This window comes from Pseudopodoces humilis, chromosome 30 (assembly GCF_049639895.1).
Source record: "Pseudopodoces humilis isolate 2021_Gansu_Grassland_sample_001 chromosome 30, ASM4963989v1, whole genome shotgun sequence".
NCBI lineage: Eukaryota > Metazoa > Chordata > Aves > Passeriformes > Paridae > Pseudopodoces > Pseudopodoces humilis.
Genome location: NC_142229.1, coordinates 3,690,780 through 3,711,558, shown reverse-complemented (window position 1 = coordinate 3,711,558; position 20,779 = coordinate 3,690,780). Strand labels below are relative to the sequence as shown.

Below are 20,779 nucleotides of genomic sequence, written 5' to 3'. Positions count from 1 at the left end.
GGCTGGGGTTTCAGATGGACACGTCCTGGGCACTCTGGCAGGGACGGATGCACTTGGCCTTCCCTCTCCACCTCTTACCTTAATCATCATTGGTTTTTCCTCATAATTTATTTGCAGTTTTCCCGAGACAAAAACGAAATCAGAGTCATCTTTTACACTTACAAGGCTCAGAAAGAAAAGACAAAGGGTTTTTTTGGGGGGAGGGGCATGGGGGGGATATGCTGGGGAGGGGAAGACAGAAAAAGAATGAGAGAAAAGGGGAGGAAAGAGAAAAATTTGGCAACGATCCACCAGCATTCATGGGACAGGAACAGCTCAGCTCCTCGACATACAGCGTTAGCGCCCGAGGGTTGCTCCCGCGCAAAGGGCATGCAGAGAAATCATCAGAATAATTAAAAAATAATTAATATCCCCCGCCCATCCCGCCCCCTCCCCCCCAGCCAAAACCAGCCCTCAGCATGGTGGGGATGCCCTGGGGAATTGCGTGGGGAGTGCCTGGGAGTGGAGTGATGCCTCCCCAGGGATGGGGGGGTTGGGGGTGATGGAGTCCACCCGAGCGCTGGCCATGGGAGGGGGGGTGCAGGATGTGCTGCCGGTGCCCCTGTGCTGGGGAGTCCCCGGCAGAGCAGCCTGTGCCCCCTAAGAGACCCATTCTCTTAGTCTAAAGTGCTTTCAATGCTGCGTCAGTGCTGGCTGGATCGTCCTGAGCCCACCACCCCAAATCCCAACACCCCCCAGCTGCCCTCTGCCATGGCACCCACATCCCCCTTGCCAAAACCTGCCAGCACCTGGAGCTGGCACCTGTGACATGGGGTGCTGGGGTAGGGATCAGCAGGATGGGGACACGGGGGTGTGACTGGTGGACCCTCCCAAAGGCACCCACCGTGTTCCCTGCGCAGCAGTGCCCAGGATAAGCCTCAGGCCCCCATAGGCAGCATTCCCAGGGGAGGCACTGGACTGGGGAGAAGGGGAGAGAGTCTGTGTGTGTCCCCCCCCCCCAACCTCACTCACCCCCTGGCAGCCCCCCATTGCTGGGGACCCCCGTGGGAATTAAAAAATAAATAGCTCTCTCTATGTACAGGGGCTGGGGCAGGACAGAGCAAAGCAGAGCCCAAAGAACGACATCCACCACCAGCGACAGCAACACGCCACGAGCACAGCCGGGAGGGGGGCTGGGACCCCCCTTCCCCCCCAGCAGAGACGGGCCGAGGGGGGGGGCTGAGCCCCCCAGCGCCCTCGCCTGTGGCCGAGCGGCTGGGTTAGGTTTGGGGGTGTGGGTGGGTTTGGGATTGGGGTGGAGTTTTCCCCTTTTATTTTTTTCTTTTTTTTTTTCTTTTTTTTTTGTTTTGTTTTGTTTTTGTTTTCATTGTTTTGGCTTTTTTTTTTTTTTTTTTTCTTTTTGTTTTCTGCAAACACAGGCACTGGAGGGGAGAGCAGGGGCCAGGGTAGGGGGGACAGGCATGCGGACGCGTGCTTCGGGGGGCCGCAGCTCCGGCTGCCGCCTCGGCTCCCATCGCCGTCTCCATCGGGCTGGAACCAGGACAGCCACCGCAAGCTCTGTGGGGACACCCCGGTGAGCCACAACTGGGGCTCCCCATCCCCCGAGCCCCAAGCCCGCCCTCACCTTCACTGCAGCGGGGCGACGGGGGCCCCCGAGCCGTGGAAGTGGACGTTCTGCCACTTGCCGTCGCGGCGGTGCCAGACGCGGGTCTCCTCGGACTGGCTGGTGCGGGGCCGGCCCTGCGCGTCGATGTACTGGGTGAGGCGGATGTAGGCGATGCAGGCCGCGTCCTCCCCGATGACGTGCACGTGTGGGTTCAGGATGGTCGTGTGGATGGGCTTGTTGTTCTTGGAGAGCACTGCGGGGCGGCCGAGATCAGCGCGGCTGGCACGGGCAGGGGAACGCGCACGGACGGCGCAGGGAACGGGGGAGGAAGGGGAAGGGGAAGGGGAAGGGGAAGGGGAAGGGGAAGGGGCAGGCACAAGGGCAGTGCAAGCGGACGGATGGCCCAGCAGGGGAGGCGAGGGGGCCAGGATGGGCAGGCAGTGGGCAAGAGACGGTGGACAGGCGGGGACACCGGCTGGATCGGGTTGGGCTGGGACACGGAGAAGACGGGCAGGGCAAGCAAGGTGGCCAGGTGGGCACAGGCAGGTCGGGTACTCACAGTTTTCAAAGTAGAAGCGGTGGAAGTCCATCCCCTCCACCAGGTTGCCCAGTGCCTCGGGCTCAAAGGAGGTGAGCCCCGGATCGCAGATCTTCCTGCAGGCAGCAGGTGAGAGTGGCCCCGCCTGGCCCCACCCCACCTGTCCCCGCCCCACCCGGCCCCACCCCACTCACGCGTAGGCCTCGAAGTCCCCGTTGTTGACGGCCTCGATGAGCTGCTCCGTGATCTTGATGATCTCCTGCTTGCGGGCTGGGGGCACGTCACTGTCACCGCCACTGCCCCAGCCCCCCGGTGACACCGTGGGGGTGGGCGGACAGGATGTTGGGATGGACGTGGGACATGAAGGGGAGGCATGGGGATAGACACAGGGACAGAAAGACAGATCTTGGGGGAAGGAGAACCTTGGGTACAGACAGATAGACCATGGGGATGGACCATGGGGACAAACACAGGGACCTTGGGGACAGACAGACCGACCATGAGGGCAGACAGCCAGACCACAGGGACAGACACAGGGACCTTGAGGACAGACACAGATACCATGGGGACAGAAAGACACCCCTTGGGGACAGATAGGCACCACTGTGCTCCCAGGACCCCCACAGTTCTGCCACACCAGTATTCATAGAACCCTCTCAGCATGTCTCATTGCTAGTCCAGTGCCACCCCTGCATGTCCCAGTGCCATCCAGTGCCCTCCCAGCATGCTCAAGCATCCCAGTGCCTGCTCAGCATGTCCCAGGAGTTTCAAGTGCATCCTAATGTTACTCCTGCAAGTCCCAGTATATCCCAGTGCCATTCTAGCACATCCCAAAACAGCCAGTTCCATACCAGTGTTTCTCAGTGCCAGCCCACTGTGTCTCAGTGCCATTCCAGTGCATCTCAGTACCCTCCCAGTTCCATGCAAGTGCATCCCGATACATCCCAGTGCAATCCTAGTGCATCCCAGAGCTGCTCCAGTGTCCTCCGATGCATCCCAGTGCCAGCCCAGTGCATTACCGTACACCCCAGTTCCAGCCTAGTGCAATCCTACTGCATTCCAGTGACAGCCCAGTACACTTTAGTGCCATTCCAGTGCCATTCCACATCTCAGTCACATCCCAGGGTGATCCAGTACCATTCCAGGGCATCCCAATATACCCCAGTTTACACCAATACATCTCAGGGCCATCCCACTGCACTTCAGTGCAATCCAGTGCCAACCTACTGTGTCCCAGTGCCCTTCTAGTATATTCCAGTTCATCCCAGTTCCATCCCAGTGCATCCCAGCATCATGCTGTTCAATTCCAGTGTGTGCCAGTGCAATTCCAGTGTGTTCCAGTATCATTCCAGTGTACCATATCCCACTATATCCCAATGACTCATTTCATCCTGATGCCATCCCAGTCACCTCAGTTTCAATCCTAGTGCATCCCAGTGCTATTCCAGAGCATACCAGTACACTCCAGTTTGCCCTGGTGCACCCCAGTAGTATCTCACTGCATCTCTGTGCCAAGCTTCTGTGTCCCAGTGTTATTGCAGTGTATCCAAATACATCCCAGTACCATTCCAGTTAATTGCAGTACCATTCTAGTGCATTCCAGTATCCTCAGTTCCATCCAGTGCATCCCACTGCCACTCCAGTGCATCTCAATTAATCTTAGCACCATTCTACCATATCCCAGCACTCCCCAGTCCATTCTTTCGTCATCCTAATAAGTTCCAATCCTCAGTGCCACTCCACTGTATCCCAGTTTGTCCCAGTGCATCCCATTGTCACTCCTATGCCCTCCTAGTGCATCCCAGGGTCACTCCTGTGCATTCCAACACAGCCCATTTCCATCCCAGTATGACCCAGCACTACTCCAGAGTGTATCAGTACACTCCAGTTTGTGCCAGTGACTTCACACTACGTCTTAGTGCCAACAAACTGTGTCTCACTGCTATTCCAGGGTATTCCATACATCCCAGTACGGCCCAGCTCTACCCAGAGTGCCTCTTGGTACCATCCCACCGTGTCCCAGTATCATCAGGCATCCCAATGCCACCTCAACACCTTTTCAATGTACCCCAGTTGCCATTCCATGCGTGTCCCAATCTATACAATTCCCATCCAAGTGCACCCCAACGCATGCTAGAACCCTCCCAGTGCATCCCAGTGTGCTCCCAGTGCATCCTGGTGCAGTCTCAATGAATCCTAGTGTCAGTCCAGCTCCAGCCTAGCACACTCCAGATCCATTCCAGTGCATCCCAAAAATGTCCCAGTACAACCCCAATGCGTACTGCTGCCAGCCCTGTGCCATTCCAGTGTACCCCAGTGAATCCTAGCACTATCCCAGTGCCATCCCAACGTATCCTGTTGCCATCCCAAATCTCACCCAGTGCATTCCATTGCTGCCCCAGCACATCACAGTTCACCAGCTGCATCCTGGTGCCATACTAGCTCCACCCCAGTTCATCCCAGTGCAATTCCAGTGCAATCCAAAGCATCCTAGTGCTAACTCAATGCATTCCAGCTCTATTCCAATGCACTCCCTTCAGCACACTTCCCGTGTCCTAGCTCCACCCCAACGGATCCTGGTGCCATCCCAGTATACTCCAGTGGCATCCCAGTGCATCCCCATCACAGTCCCAGCATATCCTAGTGCCATTCCAGTGTACCCCAATGCATCCTTGTGCCATCCCAGCAACATCCCAGTGTATTTCAGTGCTGCTCCAGTGCATCCCAGTGAACCAAATGCATTCTGGTGCTATGCCGGTGCCATCCCAGTGCCATTCCAGTGCACGCTAGTGCATCTTAGTGTCATCCCAGCACATCCCAGCTCCAGCCCAGTGCATTCCAGCACACTCCCAGTGCATCCCAGTGCATCCTGGTGCCATCCTAGTGCATTCCACAACTGTCCATCATAGTGCCATCCCAGTTCATCCCAGTACCATTCCAGTGCACCTCAATGCATACTGGTGCCATCCTAGCACCATCCCAGTGCATTCCAAGACCTTCTCAGTGCATCCCAGTGCCATTCCAGTGCAACCCAATGCATCCTAGCACCACACCAGTGCACCCCAACTCCCTCCCAGTGCAACCCAGTGCAACCCTGCCGCCACGCCCCCTGCGCCCGTCACCTTTGGTGTCCTCGTCCTCAATGGTGGTGTTGGTGCTGTCGGAGGACTCCTGCTCGCGGGACGGAGGCGGTGGGGGGGAGACACAAACAGGGGGGTCAGACCTGGCCCCGGGGGAATGGGGAGGGGGGACAAGCCCAACCAGGGCTTGGCAGGACCCCAATGATGCTGGACGCCATGGGGGTACCCTGCTGTCACCACGCCCCATGTGCACTCCTCATCCACGTCACCACCCCCCCAAGACATGGCTGATGCTGGGGGGAGGATGGAGGTGGAAAGCAGGGGCAGCGATACCTTGGTGCCGTCCGGGGGGTTATGAATTACAGTAGTTTGAGGCTCCTATGGGAGAAGGGAGAGAGACAGAGGCGGGGGTGGGGGAAGCGAGAGCCCGGAGGGGACAACGAGGGGGAACGACGGATTGAGCAGCACGTGGACAGGGGTGAGGAGAGACCCAGACCGGATTTGGGAAGGGGATAGAGAGGGGGGAGAGAAGCAGAAAGTCATTAGTCCAGCAAAGCCAAATGGTTTAATTCACAGACATGGAGAGGGAAAAAAGGGGAGAAAGAGGTGGACAGAGCTGGGGGAGAGACGCAGTGAGGCCAAAAGGATGGGCTGGGCTGGAGGGCAGCTCCATGCCCCTGTCCTGCATCCCGGTGCCCAGGGGCTCCACTCACCATGCATCTGAGCATCCTGGGCCTCCCTGTGCCTGAATCCAAATCATCCTGCAGCCTGCATCCCAACTATACCACTGTCTGCATCCCAACCACTGCACTGCCTGCATCCCAAGCATCCCTCAGCTTGCATCCCAACCGTCCCTGTGTCTGGACCCTGACCATCCCAGTGCCCACATCCCAAGCAACACCATCCACAGCTTCCCACTGCCTGCATCCCACCCTCACTGTGTGGGGTGGGCACCCCTTTCTCCATATCCTGCACTCACTGACCAGCCAGGCACATCTTCCCCAGTGCACAGCACTCTGTGCCAGCTGGGCATCATCCTGCCTGTATCCTGCCCTCATGGTACCACGTCCCTGCCCTTGTACTGCATCCCCTGTGCCATGAAGGTCACAACGGGCACCCCTGCACCCACATCCTGCACCTACCTTGCTGTTGGCATTGCCAGAGCACCCACTCCCCAAATCCTGCACCTGCTGTTCCAGACAGCCACACCTTTACTTGTGTCCTGCACTCCCTGTGCCAGCTGGGCAGTCCTGTGTCTGGATCCTGCACTTACCTCACCTGTGAGGTCACAGTCAGCAGCCTCATCCTTGTGACCCTGCACTTCCCTTGCCACTGGCATGGCAGGGTGTCCCCGTCCCCCAACCCTTCACACACCTCACCATCCGTGTCACCAGGATCCTCCTGCCTGTGGCTTGTCCCCATTATGGGACACCTACCTTGTTCCCATGGTGGGGCACCCCCATACCCATGTCCTGTACCTGCCTCAGTCACAGGACATCCTCATGCCCACATCCTACACCCACCTTACTGTCCCCATGGCAGGAACACCTCTGTGTCCATGTCCTGGACCTACCTTGTCCCTGTGGTGAGACACGACTGTGTCCTGCACCCATGCCACTGTCCCCATGGCTGAGGGAGACAGGGGCTGTCCACATGCCTGCACCCTTCACCCACCTTGTCTGTCCAGGGGGGGTCACCTTGTGCCCATGTCCTGCACACCCCTTTCCATCCTCGGGACACTCCCCTCCCCAGCAGCCCCAGGAACAGCCGGTCAGGGGCGCGCATGGCGATGGATGGGATGGGCTGGTGGGATGGATCCGATGGGATGTGGGATCTAGGGGGTGCAGGGTAGGGGGCACCTACCAGAGCGGTGGGCGGGAGGGTCCCCTTGGGGCTGGTGACACCAGCACTGCCTTTGGTGCTGTTGGTCTGGGGCTGGAGGGAAGAGATGGAAGGGTCTCAGTGGCATGGGGGGGAAGCAGCCCACCTGCCCCCCCCCCCCGCCCAAGCCCCTCTGGACCCTCACCTTCACACCGTCCGCCTTCTTGTTCAGTAAGCTCTTAGCTGCTGCGGGGGGAGACAGTGTCAGTGCGCCCCCCCAGCACAAGGGACACTGCATGTCCCTAGAAATCCAGACCCTTCCCGGCCACCCAACCTGATCCCACCCCGGGTGCTAGCAGCACCTGCCACCCCAGTGTTGGAGAGGGGGAACACACAAGGAAGGTGGTATCCCCATCCTGGGGGAGGTCACCATTTTAGAGGGGTGGTCCCCATTCGGGGAGGGGTGTCCCCATTCCAAGGGGGTCTCCATTTTGAGGGTGTCCCCATGCTGGGAGGGTTGTCCCCATCCTGGGGGTGTTCCCTTACTGGGGGGAGTCCCCATGCTGGGTGGAGTGTCCCCATCCTAGGGAATCCCCATTTTGGGGGGTTCTCCATGCTGGGAGGGGTGTCCCCAACCTGGAGGTGTCCCCAACTTCAGGAAGGTCCCTGTCCTGGGGGAAGAGAGCGTTCCCACCCAGGGAGGGGTTTCCCCAACCTTGTGGGGCCATCCCCATCCTGGTGGTGTCCCCATACTAGTGGGAGGTTCCCAACTCAGGGGGGTCCCCAACCTTGGGGGGCTGTCCCCATCCTGGGAGGGATGTCCTTAACCTGTGGAGATCCCCATCCAGGCAGGGTGTCCCCATTTTGGTGGGAGGGGTCCCCAAACTCAGCAAGTCCTCAGACTGGGGGAAAGAGGTGCCCCCAACCTGAGAGGGTCCCCATCCTGGTGGCCCCCGCGTGGGGGGGGCAGGGCTGGCTTACCTTGGACAAATGCAGAGAGGAAAGCAAGAGAGAAGAGTGGGGGGGGGCAAGAGAGAAACGGGGTCGGGGGGAAAGAGGAAAAGGGGAAAAACATAAAAAAAAGAACATAAAAAAGATGAGTTGAGTACAGGGGGTGGGGACAGCTGCCTGTGCCCCCCCTGTCTCCCTGGAGGGGGACAAGGACGGGCACGGGTATGAGCATCTGCCACTGCTACCACGATCTCTGGCCAGTCGGGTAATAGAGGGTGATGGGGACATGGTGGGGCACAAGTGGTTTTGGGGGTGTGGAGGGCAGGGGGTGTCACCTTGAGCATCCTTCTCATTCCTCCACACTGAGGGACCCCTCCCCCGGTTGGCACCACAAGTTGAGGGGGGACGTGCGGTGACGAGTTCAGTGACAGCAGGGTGGCACCCATCAGCACCAAAAGAGGGGGTGGGCAGATGCTGGGAGGAGGAGATGACCCACACATCCCTCCCTCGTGGCCGTATGTCTCCTCAGGAGTCCCTAGCAGGGCGTCCCCAAGGGTCCCGGTCCCTCCTCTGAAAGCAGGCGGGCACTGAGAGGTCGGGGCTTAAACCAGAGCCAAATTAGGGGGCGGGAGAGGGGGACCCCTGGCAGGGGGGCCAGTGGTGTGCCTTTGTGTGGGGGATGGTTTAAGACCCGCCGAGTGTTTCGCAGCATCACAAACACTGGCTGCAGCTCTCAGAAGCTGTGGGGAGGCACATGCTGGGGGGGGCACGTGCCGAGGGGAGACACATGCGGGGGGGGCACATGCGGGGTGGGGACGCAGGGGGGGCACGGGGGGACACAGGACATGCAGCCTGTTTGCCCCCTCTTTCATGCACCGCTGTGCCCCCCCTGTGTGCATGAGGGGGACAGTGCCGTGGAGTGGGAGCAGTGGGAGGACACACCCTAAAATTATCCCCCCACCCCCAGATCCCCACTGTTGACCCAGATGTGGACCCTGGGGATGCCACCAGCGCGTCCCCCTCCAGGAGCCACCGGGCCAGGGTGGAGCACTCAGCAGCCCCGCCTTGGGGGCGGCAGCTGGTGCAGAGACCCCTCCCCTGGGGCAGCTGCGGGGTGACAGCGGCGGGGACAGCGGCATCTCTCGGGGCCAGCGGGGAGGGGGAGAGGCTGGAGGGCTGCCGGGGGGGCAGTGCCGGGGGGGGGCCATGCATGCGCTCCAATTTCCGAGGAGGGTACCCGAAACCCGTTGGGAGGTGGGAGGCAGGGAAGAGGATGGTTGGAAGAAGAGGTTGACATGAAGATGAAGGATCTGGGGACACACAGAGACCAAGCGGGGCCGGGGGGCCGGGGGGGCCCTTTGCGGACGCGTCTACCTTGTTCCACCAGCCCCAGGGGGGCCCCGGCAGCGGCCGCCGACATGGTGGGAGGAGCGGTGGTCTGTCTGCCCACTGCGGGCCGCGGGAGAGAGAGAGAGGGAGCAGAGCTCCTGTTAGGGGGGGCGGGGAGGGGCTACAGCCGGGACCCCCACCTTCCCCCCTCCCAACAAGAACTCTTGGGGTGCCCATCACCCTGGCCTCTGGCCTGGGGTGGCTGGTGCTGTTCCGTCCCCCTCCCCATGTCGCCCCCCCCGCCAGCCACCGGAGTGGGGGGGGGGACACACACGGGGACCGGGCACTACCTGCTGCTGTGTGCGTGGGGCGGGGGGGCCGCGTCCTGCCCCCACCTTGGCTACCACATGCCCCGTCCTCACCGATGGGGAAAAAATGGGTGGGGGGGGTTAAGGAAGGGAGGGGAGAAAGAGAGAAAGATAGCAAGATAGAGAGAGGGGGGCACCGGCCCGGGGGGGGCTATGGAGGGGGGGCTGCGGCCCCCGGCCCCCCCGGCCAGTGGGAGCCCCCCCTTACCTGAGAAGTTCCTGGTAGCCAACATGGTGGTGAGGATGGCACCCTGTGGGGAGGGGCAGGGTGAGCCGGGGAGAGGGTGCTGGGGTGGGACGGGCAGGATGGGGCCCTGGGACTGCGAGGTGTGATGGGGGTGAGCGAGATAGAGGGGGAGAAATGGGGTGATGGGATGGGGGTGGTACAGGATATGGCCCATGGGACAGGGAATTGGGAGAGGGGTTTGCGGGACGAGGGGGCAGGCTACAGCTATGGCATGGGGCAAGAGACTGGGCAGGGACAGGGTGGGACTATGCCACACCATGTCACTGGGATGGGACCAAAGCCCACAGCAGAGCACCAGGCACAGTAGAGTGGGACCACAACACCCAGTGGGAAGGGACTGTACCCCATGGAAAGGCACAGGAAGACCCTGACGAGTTCTGGGGTAGGAATGGGCTGTCCAGGTGCTGCCAGAGTGGGAAGGGCAGGGGTACCATAGTAAATAGGGGAATGTCCCACAGAAGGCAGGGCAGAGGTCCTACAGTGGACAGGGGAGGGTCCCACAGGAGAGCCCCATGGAGAGGCAGAGTGGTGCTGGGGGGATAAGCACTGTCCCCAGCCCACACCTCCCCCACCAGCCCCCTCACCTTGAGCTTCCTCCGGGCATTGAACTTTTTCAAGCACTCCACTGTCTCCTGCCTGTGCATCATGGAGGCCACGGTAGAACGTTGCTGCAGGGGACAGTGGGGTCAGCACCAGGTGCCAGTGGTCACTGGACAGGGGTGACACGCACTGGGGGGATACACCGCACTTACGCAGACCCACGGGTGCTTGAGGGCCTCGTGGGCTGTGATGCGCTTGGCAGGGTTGATGGTCAGCATCTGATTGATGAGGTTTTTTGCTTCGGGGGTGACTGTGTCCCACTCAGGTGAAGGGAACTGGGGGAGCACAGGGACATGAGGGTGACAGCTGTGGAGGGGCAGTGCCATGGTATCTGTATCACTCCACTCCTACATATCCCCAGCCAGCCACCAAAGACACGGCCCAGAGCCACCCCCAGGCTCTGCCTGCCAAAGGTTAGGTGTGGCATCCCTCAGTAGGTTCCAGAGTCAATGGGCCAGCCATCGCAGGGCACCGGAGACTTACATCATAGGCCCCGGCCTTGATTTGTTGGTAGAGTTTGTGCTGGTCCTCATCCCAGAACGGCGGGTAGCCCACCAGCAGGATGTACAGGATGACCCCTGAGCCAGGGAGAGTGGGGTTAGGGGAGTGCAGGTACCCCAAACCACCCCTGGCTCCCTCCGGCCCTGCAGTGTCCCCATGACAAAGCAGTTATTCCCAACATGGCCTGTCCTCTGCTGCCAGCATGAACAGGGAACAGTGTGGCACTGCCAGGACATGTGGCACAGGATGGCCCCAGGATGGGGTCAGAGCTGGAACTGGAACTGGGACCAACATAGAAATGGGATGGCAAAGAGGGTGAGACTAAGATGGGCATGGGAGAATACTAGAATGGAGCCTGGCAAGTGACAGAATGGGAGTGGGATGGGATCAGAACAGGACCAGGCAGTGATGGGGCAGGGATTAGGATGGGATTGGCCAGGCATCGGGCAGGGATTAGGGCAGGTGTGGGGCAGGGATGGGGCATGGTTCAGGACTGGGACTGGGTCCAGGTCTGGGATGGGGGCAGAGAAGGGGCAGGGACCAGGCAGGGACTGGGCAGGGATTGGCTCTTACCACATGCCCAGATGTCCACCGGTTTGCCATAGGCCTCCTTGCGCAGGACCTCAGGGGACAGGTAGCCAGGTGTGCCGGCAAATCCTGGGAGGGACAGAGAGATGGGTGAGGACAGCCAGGTGAGCCACAATGGGAGGGGACAAGGACAGGGCACAGGACTGGGACATAGGCATGGGGCAGGATGTGCTGGGCAGGGGTGGACACGGTGGGCACAGAGCAGATGCAGTAGGAACAGAGCAGGGATTCAGTGGACGTGGAGGGACACAGCAGACAGCGCAGGGACATGGTGAGCAGGACACAGTGGGCAGGGGCTGGGGCTATGGTGGGCAGGGGGGTAGCAGCACTCACCAAACCAGGCCTGCTGATCCCCCTGCACCTCGATGGCAAGGCCAAAGTCCGCCAGCTTCACTGCTGCCCCTTTGCACTTGCTGGCCAGAAGCAGGTTCTCCGGCTATGCGGTCACCGGGCACAGGGAGCACCAGGCATGGACAGCACCGGGCACAGACATGGGTGGGTGAGAGAGGAGGGATGGGGCAATTAGAGGGACTTTACTGCTGCCATTGACCAGGTTCTGCCCATCAGCTGGCTCTCTGCTGTGGGGCTGTGGCTGTGGGTGCCCTCTGCCAATGGCTAAGGGTGCTGGATGGCACAGCCCCATGGCCAGCTCAGGGATATCTCATGTCTCGTTGGCTTCATCCCAGCATCCCCCCTATCCCAGCATCGCCCCGTGTCCTGCCCTGACACTTCCAGGCAAGCTCCAGCTGCTCCCACCCCCATGCCCCCATCCCCACCAATTCACACTCCTCCTGGGGCAATGGTGACTGGGGGGTTGCAGTGAGAACCCCCAGCAGCACGGAACAGTGCCACAACTGGGGGACACGTGCATCCCCAGAAAAGGTAGATGGGAGAGCTCAGAGCTGAGGGGATCCCCCAAGCCCAGCAAGATCTCAGCGATTCCCCAGAATCTACCCGGCCAGGGCCACACCCAGGTTGTGGGGACCCCAAGAAGTGGGCAGGGGGAGAGGGGCAGAGGAACAAATGGGGGTTGGGGGGACACACTTACCTTGAGGTCTCTGTGGACCACCCCCATCTGGTGACAGTGCAGGACAGCTTCCAGGATCTGCTGGATGCAGTGGCTGCATGCAAATGGAGGGGGGTCAGAGGTACACTGCTCCCCCACCTCCACAACCCCTGTCCACAACCTGCACCTCCAAACCAGCCCCCCTGTCCCTCACTGCACCCAGGGGGGAACTGACAAAAACAAGTGGTGACCTTGGATTTGTGGGTGCTGTGCACGGCAACCCCTCTGTATCCCTGCCAGGGGGGTCAGCCTTGGGGCATCACCCCTGGGGGACTCCTGGGGGATCCCTACCACCTGGGGGGTCACCCAGAGAGGTTACCCTTGGGGAGAATCCCACCTGGAGTGGGTCATTGCCTAGGGGACACTAGCCTGAGGGGGGGGTCATCCCTGAGGGTGTCATTCCTTCCTGGGGGGCATCACCCCTGGGGGCATATCACTGTCTGGGGGTCATCCCTTGGGCATCACCCCTGGTTTGTCATCCCAGGGTTTTCACTCCAAGAGGATTACTGACTAGGGGTCACACCTGTGGGATCATCCCTTGGGGGATCACTACCTGGGGGTCATCCTGGGGGGGACGGTCACTGGCTGGTGGTTCATCCCTGAGGGGGTCACTGCCTGGGGGTCACCCCTCAGTGCCTACCAGGTGACTTCCAACCTTGGCACAGAGCCATGGGGGTCACCCCAATGGTGCTTTTGTCCCCACGGGAGTCCCAGTCCCTGCTGCCACCCAGACAGGTTCCCCCAGACAGGACTCAAGGGGGAAATGGGGGAACAGAGGGTGGGGGGCGTGGGTGGGGCGCAGATGGAGACAAGACAAGAAAGAAAGAGGGAAGGAGCGAGGGGATGAGAGCCTGAAATGGGGGTGAAAGGGGGCCCCGCCTAGCTGGGGGAGCAGGGGCATTAGGGGGGTAACCTCTCTGTGAGGGGGGTGCAAAAAAGGGGGATCAAGGAGAAAAAAGAGTGAGGAGAAGGCCCCACAGCAGGGTCCTGACGAGCGGAGGTGGGGGCCGGGAAGCGGGGGCAGTGGTGGGTGGGGGCAGCGAGGGGGAAATGGCCCCCCCGGCCCCCCCCAGATACTGACCTGCGGCTCCCTCTGCTCAGGGGCAAAGTGATGGGTGGGAGGAACGCGGGCAAAGAGCTCATGGACACAGTGACTGCAAAACAGAACGGGGGGCGGGGGCGGGGGGGCAGGATGGAGGGTTAGGGGTAGGAGAGGGGTCAGGATACAGGGGCAGGATAGGGCAAAGGGTGTGGGAGTGGGGTAGGATGGGGTGAAGGGGTGCAGGATGGAGGGGGTGGGAGGGGGCAGGATGAGGTAAAGGGGGTGGGAGTGGGGGGCAGGTTGGTGGGGTGGGATGAGGTAAAGGGGTGGGAGGCAAGAAGTGGCGGTCAGGGTGTGGGGACAGGTTGGGGGTAAAGGGGTGGGAGAAAGAGGCAGGACAGGGGAATGGGAAGATAAGGGGCATTTTGGGGACAAGGATGGGTGTAGGAGGCAAAACAGAGGGCAAGGGCTGGGGGTACAGCGAGTGGAGGGCAGCGGTGGGACAGACGGACACACAGATGGAGACACGGACACACACAGAGCCCGAGCAATGTGTGATGGGAGACGAGAGGGACAGAGGGATGGGGGGAATGGATGGAGGAGGTGAGGGGCACAAGGGGGACAGGGACGGGGGGGCAGAGATGGGGGGAACGAGAGAGGGGGAGAAACAATGTTGTGAAAGCCTAGAGACCACGGGGAGGGGCACACAGTGGCACACAGGGCACTGGGGGGCTGGGGACAGCAAAGGACGGGCCCTGGGGGCCCCCCATTTGCAACCAATCCCCCCCAGCACAGGTCATGATAGTGCCAGGACTCAGCAGCAGAGAGGGGAGCATGGGGTGGGAAGTGGAATATGGGGGGGGCCCCACCTGGGGGCACCGCCCCACCCCACCCAGCAGCAGGATGGGGCCAGTGGAGGGGTTACAACAATGTGGGGGCTGAGGGGGTGCACCCCCCCTCCCACAGGGTGCCCCCCTGCCTGCCTTGCTGGAGCTGCCCCATCCCTGCATGCTTCCCAGGGTGCAGGGGACAGGTGGGTGGGGGTGTCCAGCACTTTAGGGGGTGTGGGCGGGGGGGTGAAGGCTCACCTGGCATCAGCCTCACTGTAGTACTCCCGTGCCACGATGTCCTCAAAGAGCTCTCCACCCGTCACCCTGAAAAACAGCCAGGCACCACATCACCTTGAGACCCCAAGCCCCCAGGATCCCCTGAGACCCTCCTGAAGCTCTGAGAGCCTCCCACCACACTCACAGGTCAAAGACGAGGTAATGAAACCCCTCCTCAGAGATGCTGTCGTGGAGCCGCACTGTGGGGACCAGATGGGGACAGGGACAGGCTCAGTCTCAGCCCCCCATGTACTCCCTGGCCTCCCCCTCCCCCAGCCACTACATGTGACACCCATGTGTGTCTGTGTCACATGCAGCCCACACACCCACACCCAGTGACCCAAAGGTGGCATCCAGAGGGACCCCATACATCCCCAGAGGGACACCCAGTGTATCCCCAGGATGTCATTCAGGGTGTCCCTCGGTGGCCCCAACCAGGTCCACAGTGGTGAGACCCCTCCCCGGTGTCCTCAGTCACTCACCGATGTTGGAGTGCTTGAGCAGCCGGCAGATACGCGCCTCCCGCTCCAGCTTCTGGTGGTCTGGGGGGGCAGTGGTCAGGGGGACATCTGCCCTGTCCCCTCTACCCCCCATCCCCATCACCTGCCCCCAGGCCAACCCCAGCAAGAGGAGCCAAAGATGCCCATATGGGAGTGCACGTGGCTCTGTGCAGGTATGCACTGGGGGCAGGGATGGGGGTTGTACCCGTGGGCTTGTGTGCATGTGTCTGGCTATGCTCATGTGCCACTGTGTACAGGTTTGCATGTATGCACACATGGGTTGGGTGTGCATGTGGATACAGGCATGCACACCCTGTGCAGGTGTGCATGCTCATGTGTGCCCATGAGTGAGGCTGTGCATGCCTGTACACACGTATAGATGGGTGTGCACATGTGTGCAAACACCTGTGGCTGTACCTGTGTGTGAGCATACAGGTGTGTGGGTGTGCAGGTGTGATGGGTGCACGGGGGTATCTTTGTCCTGCAGTTGTGCACGCACGTGAGCGTGCCTGTGTGCAGCAGTACCTGTGTAATACCCGTGCAGCCATACAGCTCCGTGGTTGTACTTGTGTGCATGGCTGTACATGTGTGTGTGGCTGCACCCACGTGCATCACTGTACCTGTGTTTGTATGTGATGTGGAGTGTGCAGCTGTACCCCTGTGCACGGCGGTTCCTGTGTGTGTACATCTGTGCAGCTGTGTGTGACTCTACACGTGTGTCTGCAACAGCCACTACATGAGTGCACACATGTACCTCTGTGTGCAGCTGCACCCTGGATGTGTCTGCATACAAGAGCACACAGACACGTGCACAGATGTGCACACAGCTCACACACAGTTCACACACACGTGTGCACCGCTCCACTCACCTCTGTGCATACAGCTCACACCTGTGCATACAGCTATAGCCACAGACACACACGTGTACACACACACACCCTGTGCCACACTATGCTGCCTCTTATCCAGGTGCACATCCTAAACATCTACAGCCCCACGCACTGTCACACATCCCACACCTGCAAACACCTGTACACCCGCACTACTGAGCTGTGAGCACACCCCAGCTCACCCCACAGGCACCCACTCTGCTCACAGATGTGCACACACAGCAGTGCCCACCCTCACGTGCAAGCACACGCACACACACACACACACACTGTTGATATGTGCATACCTGCAGCCTTGCTGACACACACTCTGCTCACACCTGGGTGCACACCAAACACACACACCCACACCCACACCTGTGCACACACACCATGAACACACATATAAGCAAACACCATGAACACAAACGTGTGCACACACACTCGGGTACCCCCCACTGCTCATGTGTTCACATACCCACCATCACACACCCCCATGTACACATTGCACACACCTGTGCACACACAGCTCACGTACGTGTATACACAGGGCTCATACCTGTGCGTGCACACCATCGTACACCCCCCTCACCCCTGCCATCTGCTTACACCTGCATACCCGCAGGACACCCCTCAGGGACAGATGAAGTTCTGAGGGACCCCAGGGGAGGCAGCAGGGGGATAATGGGGATAGGCAGGGCCAGACCCCACCCCCTGGTGCATTCACCCTGTCCCCCCCACCAGCGCCTGATGTCACCAGCACCACTGGGGTGACAGCTGTCACAGGTGTCATGGGCACCACAGGTACCACGGCTGTCAGGGGCACCAGGGGCATCAGAGGTGCCATAGGTACCAGGGGTTATCACAAGGTACCAGGGATATCTCAAGTGCCAGAGGGGTCTCAGGGAGTCCCAGGGTTCCTAGGGGTCCTACCTCTGGCTGAGAGCTTTTTGGTGTTGATGATCTTAGCAGCGTACTCATGGCCAGTGCAGAGCTTGACGCAGCGCCGGACGACCGAGAAAGCTCCCCTGGGGAGGGACAGGCTCAGCACGCCCCAAAGCACCTTGGGGGGTGGGTGGGGGATGGCTCCCACCCATGACTCAGCACCCGAGGTCAGGGGGCTGCACCCACAGTGACTCAGCAGCAGGGGGGTGAACCCTGACACGGGGGTGGGGAGGGAGGGCCCTGACACGCTGGGCCCCTGCCGTGGGTGTGCTGGGGGGGCACCAGGGGGTGGCTGGGGGGAAGAGGCTGGAGGGGGGGGCTTAGTGCCACGCATCATCGTGGGGGGAGGGTCGCGGGAAGGATCCAGCACCGGCAGCTCGTTGCCATGGGAACAGTGGGTGGCCCGGATGGCAGCAGTGGCCGTGGTGGTGGCGGTGATGGTGATGATGGTGATGATGGTAGCGGCAGTGACAGTGGTGGTGGTGGTAGCAGTGGGCACACGACCCAGCTGTGAGTATAGGGAGCTGGCAGCCACCAGCTCCCTAGGGACAGGGACAGAGATGAGAAAAGCATGGTCGTTCCCACGCCAGGCAGAAACACCTGCAGCCTCTTCAAGTGCCATCAGCAGCTGTCCCCCTTCCTGGACCCATGTCCCTGCACATCCCCTGCCTGTTCCCTGCCTGACAGACCCCTCCCTTCTGGGGGGCTCAAGGCAGCGTCAGGGCACACAGAGGAGATTCCCGTAACAGACTGGGGACATGGCTGAGACCAGCACCACCCCAGTCCTGCTGTTGAGAGAGCGCCGTGTAGGATGTGCCCTGGGGAAGGGCACAAGGCCTGGCTGTCTCCTGCCACCGCCCCATGTCCCCATGTCCTCAGGCACCAAGGGCCCCATGCTGGCCAGAACAGTGGAGACCCTCTCACCACCAGGTGAAAAGTGGGGGTTCCAAGGGGCTCTGACCCCTCCCTTCCCCACATGGCCCCTGGACAGGGGACATGGTGGTGGGTGCTAGCCCCTGAGGGGGGGCACACTGTCATGGCTCGAGCCATGCCTCAGTTTCTCCCCGGCGAGAGCAATATCCCCCCCCCACCCCAGTGAGGGGGGGACACATGCACGATGGCTGGCAGGCTACAGTGAGAGATGGAAAGGGGGAAACAGGACCACGTTGCCATGGCAACCAGGATGGGCTGGATTTTGGGCAGACGGACAAAACAGCCCCTGATTGGAACCATGTTTCCCCTCCTGGTACCCTCAAAGGGACTACAGCCACCCCTGTAAAATGTTCCCTCAATCTAGGGGGGTGGTGGTGCAACCCCCCTCACAAAAGGTCTGACCCCTTCCTCCCTCCCTGCATTTTACTCCCCACCAATCCCTGCCCGTGGATGGGGGGGGGGGCGACTGCAACCCCTATAGCCCTGGGAGCAAACGAACCCCCCCAGAAATAGCTCCTCTTCAGCTCCTCACAACACCCACTCGAGGGGTGAACATGATGTGGGGGGTGCAGCTGAGGGGCTTGGAAGGATTCAGGGCAGCAGAGGGGACCTGGAAGCCTTTAAGGCCCGGTGGGCCCAAGAGGGCTGGAATCCATAAGGACCCGAAGGGGGAGTGGATTTGGGGAGTTATATAAGGCCCAAAAGGGTCTAATAGGGGATGGGGGGAGCATGGTCTAAAAGGACCAGAGAGGAGAGGGATGGGGGGGGGGGGGGTCCATGGAGATGGGGGAGGGTCTATGGAAATGCGGGGGGGGGGGGAGAGCCATCAGGGTGAGGGGCAAGGGGGTCCTGAAAGGGGAGGATGTCTAAAAGGAGCAGGTGCTTATAAATACTCAGGGATGGTCTGGAGAATGGGGAGTGTCTATAGGGCAGCTGTAAGGACTAGGGATGGAGGACTCTATCAGGATTGAGCGAGATGAAGGGTTTGGAAGGGACAGGGGGACTATAAGGACTGGAGGGAGTGGGGGTTTGTAGGAGCTTGGGGGGTGGGGGGGTGGGGAGTCTGGAGGACCAGGGCATCTATAAGGACCAGGGAACATAGGGGGTGGGGAGGTCTGTAAGTATGGGGGAGGGTCTATGGGGATGAGGGGTCTGTGAGAATGGGGGTTCTACTGGAGCAGGGGGGTTTTAAGGACTGAGGGGGTCTGCAGGAGCCAGGATTAGGAATGCTGGGGTAATCTGGGAAAATTGGGGGGTTGAGGAGGAATCGGGGGGTCTGTAAGGATGGAGTGTCCATAGGGGCCTTGACCATAGGGTCAAGGGCAGCTGTAAGAACTGAGTAGGGGGTCTCTAGGGACAGCTGATTGGGGACTGCAGGGGATCTGGAGGGACAGAGGAGGGGTCTGGGGTTACCAGGGCTGGGGAGATGAAGACAGACCAGGGGAGTCTAAAGGTGAGGGCCCATAAGGATGGGGAAACCTTGGGGAACAAGGGGGCTACAGGAACTAGTGGGGGGTATGGGGTGGGGGGGGGCGGTGGGGGTGAGGGGGCTGGGCCGGCGGGGAGGGCTGGAAGGCCCCAGGAGGGGGGCGGTATAAGGGGTGGGGGCCAGTGGGGGGGCAGGGCCAATACCGGGGGGAGGGCAGTACCGGGGGGGGGGGGGGGGGGAGCTGGGCAGGGCCGGTCCCGGGGGGGGTGGGCTGGGGGGGGGGGGCCGGCCGGGGGGGGGCGGGGGGGGGGGCCAGCCCCGGGTGTCCCATCCCGGGGGGGAGGAGGGGGGGGGGGATGCGTCACGTCTGCACCGAGCGGCTTCCCGAGCCCCGGGCAGCGCCCCCCCGCCCCCCCCGCGCCCCCGGGCCGGGGCCGGGGCCGGGGCCGCCGCCCTTACTTGCCGATCTCCTCGTAGAGCTGGTACTCGTCGGTGAAACGGGTGCAGGGCACGGTGGTGGCCATGCTGCCGCCGCGCCGCGCCGCAATGAGCCGCCCCGGCACCGGCTCCGCTCGGCTCCGGCTCCGCCCCGCGCGGGGGGGGGGGGGGGGGCGGCGGGCCGGGGGGGGGTCCTGGCCGGGGCAGCCCCCGCCGCCCCCCCCACCCCCCCACGCCTGGGATCCCCCTCAACCCCCTCCTCGGGGCACCCCCCACCGTGGACCTGCCCCCGCATGCCGGAGGGATCCCCCTTGTCTCCACAAGGGCCCCATAACCAGACCCCCCAACCCCCGGGCCCCTTTATCCCAAATTACCCCCAGGAGTGGGATGCCAAGCTCCCACCCCTAAAGGCCCCATATCCAAACGCCCCTTCCCGGGACTCCCCCCCTAAATAGCCCCGTGGCCAGACTCCCTCTGACTCCCTCCCCCCAAAGGACCCCATATCTTGACTCACATTCACACCCCCCGCAACAGGACTCACATCCAGACCCCTCCCGAGAATCTCACAACCCCCCCCAAAGGACCCCAAACCCACATTCTCCCCCTAAAAAGCCCCAAATATCCAGATAACCTGCTCAAAGACCCCACATCCATGCCCTGTCTTTCCCCCCCCCACCTCGGGGAATCCCCCCTATTCCCCCCAATACGGAGCTCCCTCCTCCCACACCAATGTCACCCCAAACAACCCTTACAGGCTCCAACCTCTCCCTAAGCAAAACGCCCGGGAGAGGTCGGGGCGGGACAAAATCACCCCCCCGCTTC

General features: G+C 61.3%; 1 protein-coding gene across 7 annotated transcripts; it reads right to left on the bottom strand.

The window, feature by feature from the left end:
• Positions 1 to 89: 89 nt before the first annotated feature.
• Positions 90 to 20,109, bottom strand: CAMK2B (calcium/calmodulin dependent protein kinase II beta). 7 transcript variants are annotated; one of them, XM_005532899.3, is made up of 21 exons: positions 19,979 to 20,109; positions 17,146 to 17,240; positions 15,326 to 15,385; positions 14,989 to 15,043; positions 14,826 to 14,891; positions 12,678 to 12,750; positions 11,963 to 12,065; positions 11,615 to 11,698; positions 11,024 to 11,118; positions 10,693 to 10,815; positions 10,525 to 10,608; positions 9,902 to 9,944; positions 9,371 to 9,445; positions 7,251 to 7,288; positions 7,088 to 7,159; positions 5,558 to 5,602; positions 5,267 to 5,315; positions 2,339 to 2,414; positions 2,166 to 2,260; positions 1,625 to 1,859; positions 90 to 1,557 (listed from the first exon to the last, which is right to left on the bottom strand). In XM_005532899.3, the coding sequence occupies exons 1-20, from the start codon at positions 20,041 to 20,043 to the stop codon at positions 1,627 to 1,629; spliced, it is 1,629 nt and encodes a 542-aa protein (XP_005532956.1). In that variant the 5' UTR covers positions 20,044 to 20,109; the 3' UTR covers positions 90 to 1,557; positions 1,625 to 1,626. The 7 variants fall into 7 exon arrangements, with proteins under 7 accessions (XP_005532956.1, XP_014116930.1, XP_005532957.1 ...); XM_014261455.2 differs by lacking the exon at positions 5,558 to 5,602; XM_005532900.3 differs by lacking the exon at positions 9,371 to 9,445 and having other exon boundaries at positions 7,251 to 7,291.
• Positions 20,110 to 20,779: the final 670 nt, after the last annotated feature.

Excerpts from the sequence above, each read along its gene's own strand:
- CAMK2B (XM_005532899.3), bottom strand. The coding sequence starts at position 20,043 with ATGGCCACCACCGTGCCCTGCACCCGTTTCACCGACGAGTACCAGCTC. Across the intron at positions 17,241-19,978 it reads CTCTACGAGGAGATCGGCAA|GGGAGCTTTCTCGGTCGTCC; the intron begins GTAAGGGCGGCG and ends GTCCCTCCCCAG. Across the intron at positions 14,892-14,988 it reads CATTACCTCGTCTTTGACCT|GGTGACGGGTGGAGAGCTCT; the intron begins GTGAGTGTGGTG and ends GCTGTTTTTCAG.